The sequence below is a fragment of the Drosophila yakuba genome, chromosome 2R, assembly GCF_016746365.2.
Source record: "Drosophila yakuba strain Tai18E2 chromosome 2R, Prin_Dyak_Tai18E2_2.1, whole genome shotgun sequence".
Taxonomy (NCBI): Eukaryota; Metazoa; Arthropoda; class Insecta; order Diptera; family Drosophilidae; genus Drosophila; species Drosophila yakuba.
In genome coordinates this window covers 21,066,279-21,068,931 of record NC_052528.2, presented here as the reverse complement: position 1 = coordinate 21,068,931, position 2,653 = coordinate 21,066,279, and the positions used below count along the sequence as shown (strand labels likewise).

The 2,653-nt window shown below is 41.6% G+C and overlaps 1 protein-coding gene across 1 annotated transcript; it reads left to right on the top strand.

The window, feature by feature from the left end:
- The first annotated feature begins 450 nt into the window (after nt 1-450).
- Nucleotides 451-945, top strand: LOC26535812. The gene is given in 3 exon segments (XM_015195992.3): nt 451-526; nt 581-790; nt 793-945. Coding segments are annotated over 2 exon segments (270 nt in total). The 5' UTR covers nt 451-526; nt 581-606; the 3' UTR covers nt 879-945.
- The last annotated feature ends 1,708 nt before the right edge of the window (nt 946-2,653 follow it).

Sequence of the window (2,653 nt, the reverse complement as noted above, 5' to 3'; positions counted from 1 at the left end):
ATTTATCATCGCTCATGCTCATACTTATGCTTATGAGTGCCGCACGATGATGTCGATGATTATGATGAGCAAAAGGACGACGAGGACGAGGACGTGGACGTGAATGAGAATGAAAACGAAAACGGGACTGAGTGCTCGAGTGGTGCATCCTTTGCCATCCTTGGCGTTAATATCTGCTTAGGTGCACTCTGGCTTTCTGCATTTAAGCCACCACTAATTTATGCAAAGTGACTTCTCGGCTTTTGCCATAAACTGCCAGTGAGTAGTGTGCATCTCCCGATTGCAATTCGATTTGCATTGGCATTAGACGCCATTCAATTAAACACGCAACACTTGTGCAGCATCGCTCATAGCGAATATATAAGTGATTTACTATCTATTGCAGTCTGTTATAAACGAACTTATAAAGGTTTTTATTAAATTATTTAAATTGTATCCAAAGAAAGAAAACTTGTTGCAGCAAGCCTTGAAAAAGAAACTAAAGTTTTCGTTGGCTGGGAAATATATTTTACAAACTACCATAATTGTAAGTTGGTGTCGAAATATTGAGCTTTACCAACTTTTCATTCTTTTACCAAAGTACAATAGTTACAACACATTTAAACAATGGCTGATGGATTGAATTTTACGATGGGCGATTTTCCGCCGGGTGCTATAGAATACTCAAGTACTGAGGCCATGCCAAGTTCCTCGGAGTTCCCTCTACCAAGTGTCCTGATGTCGGGCATTATGGTCCTTGGCCAGATGATATGGTTTAGATTGAGCTCTAAGTGGGGAACAGTGAACGGAAGCGATCTAAAGCGGAAATCTCGGATTGTTCTGAAGAACTCTTCTCGCGTCAAAAGCAGCAAATACGTCCATTGATTAAAAGTATTTAATTCTCGTGTCGTCAATCGTAAAACACTGCTTTATTTGGATCTATAAAGAATATACTTCTCAAGTGTATTTCATTTTGCATCGTGGTTTCGAAACAATTTGAATTGTTTTATTGGTAACATTTTCCTTGGCGAATTGTTGGCTAAATTAAAAGTGCCCAGTCCCCATTTCATTTCTAGACTTTTCATCTTCAAATTAAAGGCAATCAAGCGGAGTCCTGCCGGCGTGGCTCCTCGTCCTTTTGCCTCTTCGGTCAGCTCCTTTGGCATCTTCTGTCCGGCAATGAAGACATTTTGAATAGCACAAAAACAAACAAGTGGCAACCAAATGCCACCACTTGCCGCTGCCACTGTCCCGTTCCCTTTTTTTCCGGGTTTTCCGCTCCGGGTTTTCTTGGTTCCTGCTTCATCTTCGTCTTGCGTTCTTATACACTGAGAGCATTTTCTGTTTCTACTAGTTTTCTGTTTCTCTCTGTTTGCACTAGTTGGTTATCAATGATTTGTTTTATAATTTAAAGATATATTTACTTAGTAAAACAACTGATCATTCAGCCAAATAAAAACTTGAATTATCGTTGAGCTTATTTAATTAAAAGTTTGTTTCTATTTGTTGTGCCTCTTTTCTGCAAGTGCAGTTGGGGTCTTAGCTCAGGTAAAAATAAATTGTAAATAATTCCGTTTATGCGGCATGCGAAGACAAAACACATAAAACTGCCAACCAACCGAGCAGCCAGCCAGCCAGTCAGCCAACGATCTGTGAGGGGGATTGGGTGGTGGTGCCAGGTGGTGGTGGCTTGGGCCAGGTGAGTGGGGTGGCCAAAGGTGGGCCCCAAGTGCTGTTAGAATTTACTACGCTCGAGGGGCGGGGCAAAGGGGAAGCATGACGGCGTTGCAGGTCATTTTCATGGCTGCCGTGGCATACGTAATTGAATAGCAGACAGCAGGAACAAAGAAGAGTCGAGCGGAGGGATATGGGAATGGATCCAAATATACCTCGCACTCGTTGGATTAATTTTTAATGAATTCTCTCCTTCAGCCCGTGCTCATTCCCATTCCAACACCCATTTCCGTTCCCATACACATACCCATTCCGTTTCCATTGCTGCGACGTCTTGCACTTAGACCAGCGGTCGGCAGCGTCCTATTAGGCGGCACAGAAACAGGACATGGCTCTGCTCCTTTCCTGCCAGGACACGTACAGCGTTCAAGTTTTTGTGACTTCGGGATGCGTCTTCGGCTCTTTTTTGACCCTCCACACTGCTGTCAATTCAGTATTTTCCTGTCAAATCTGACATCTTGTAAATATTTTTCTTAATTTTTAGAGTTTATTGAAACAAATATGCTAAATTTACAGAGCTCATTATATACCGCAAAGTAAAAGTACATAGCCCGTACTTGGTATTTGGATTGTTTAAAAAATATTGGAACAAAATTTATTAAAACTTCAGTCTTTTCTTAAATATTTAATTTTTTGTATACTTGACATCCGTTTCTTTTATTCAATAAAATAACAAGCCAAAAAGGCTTTTGCACGTGTGTTTTTCATTGCATCGCTTACCTGTCATTATATGTGTGTGCCGACCGCCTATTTAGACCGTCTTTATTTGCGGCGGCCAAGACAAATACACAACAATGCGACGTGTGAGTGTGAGCCAGGATATAAAAACTTAAGTGAGATCGAGTGGAGATGGAGTGGGATCTGTGAATGGCAGTGGTGCTGGTTCCTGGGGGGAACTTTAATATTTCAGCCATTTAAGTTTGGCGTCAGTCTGCTGGCT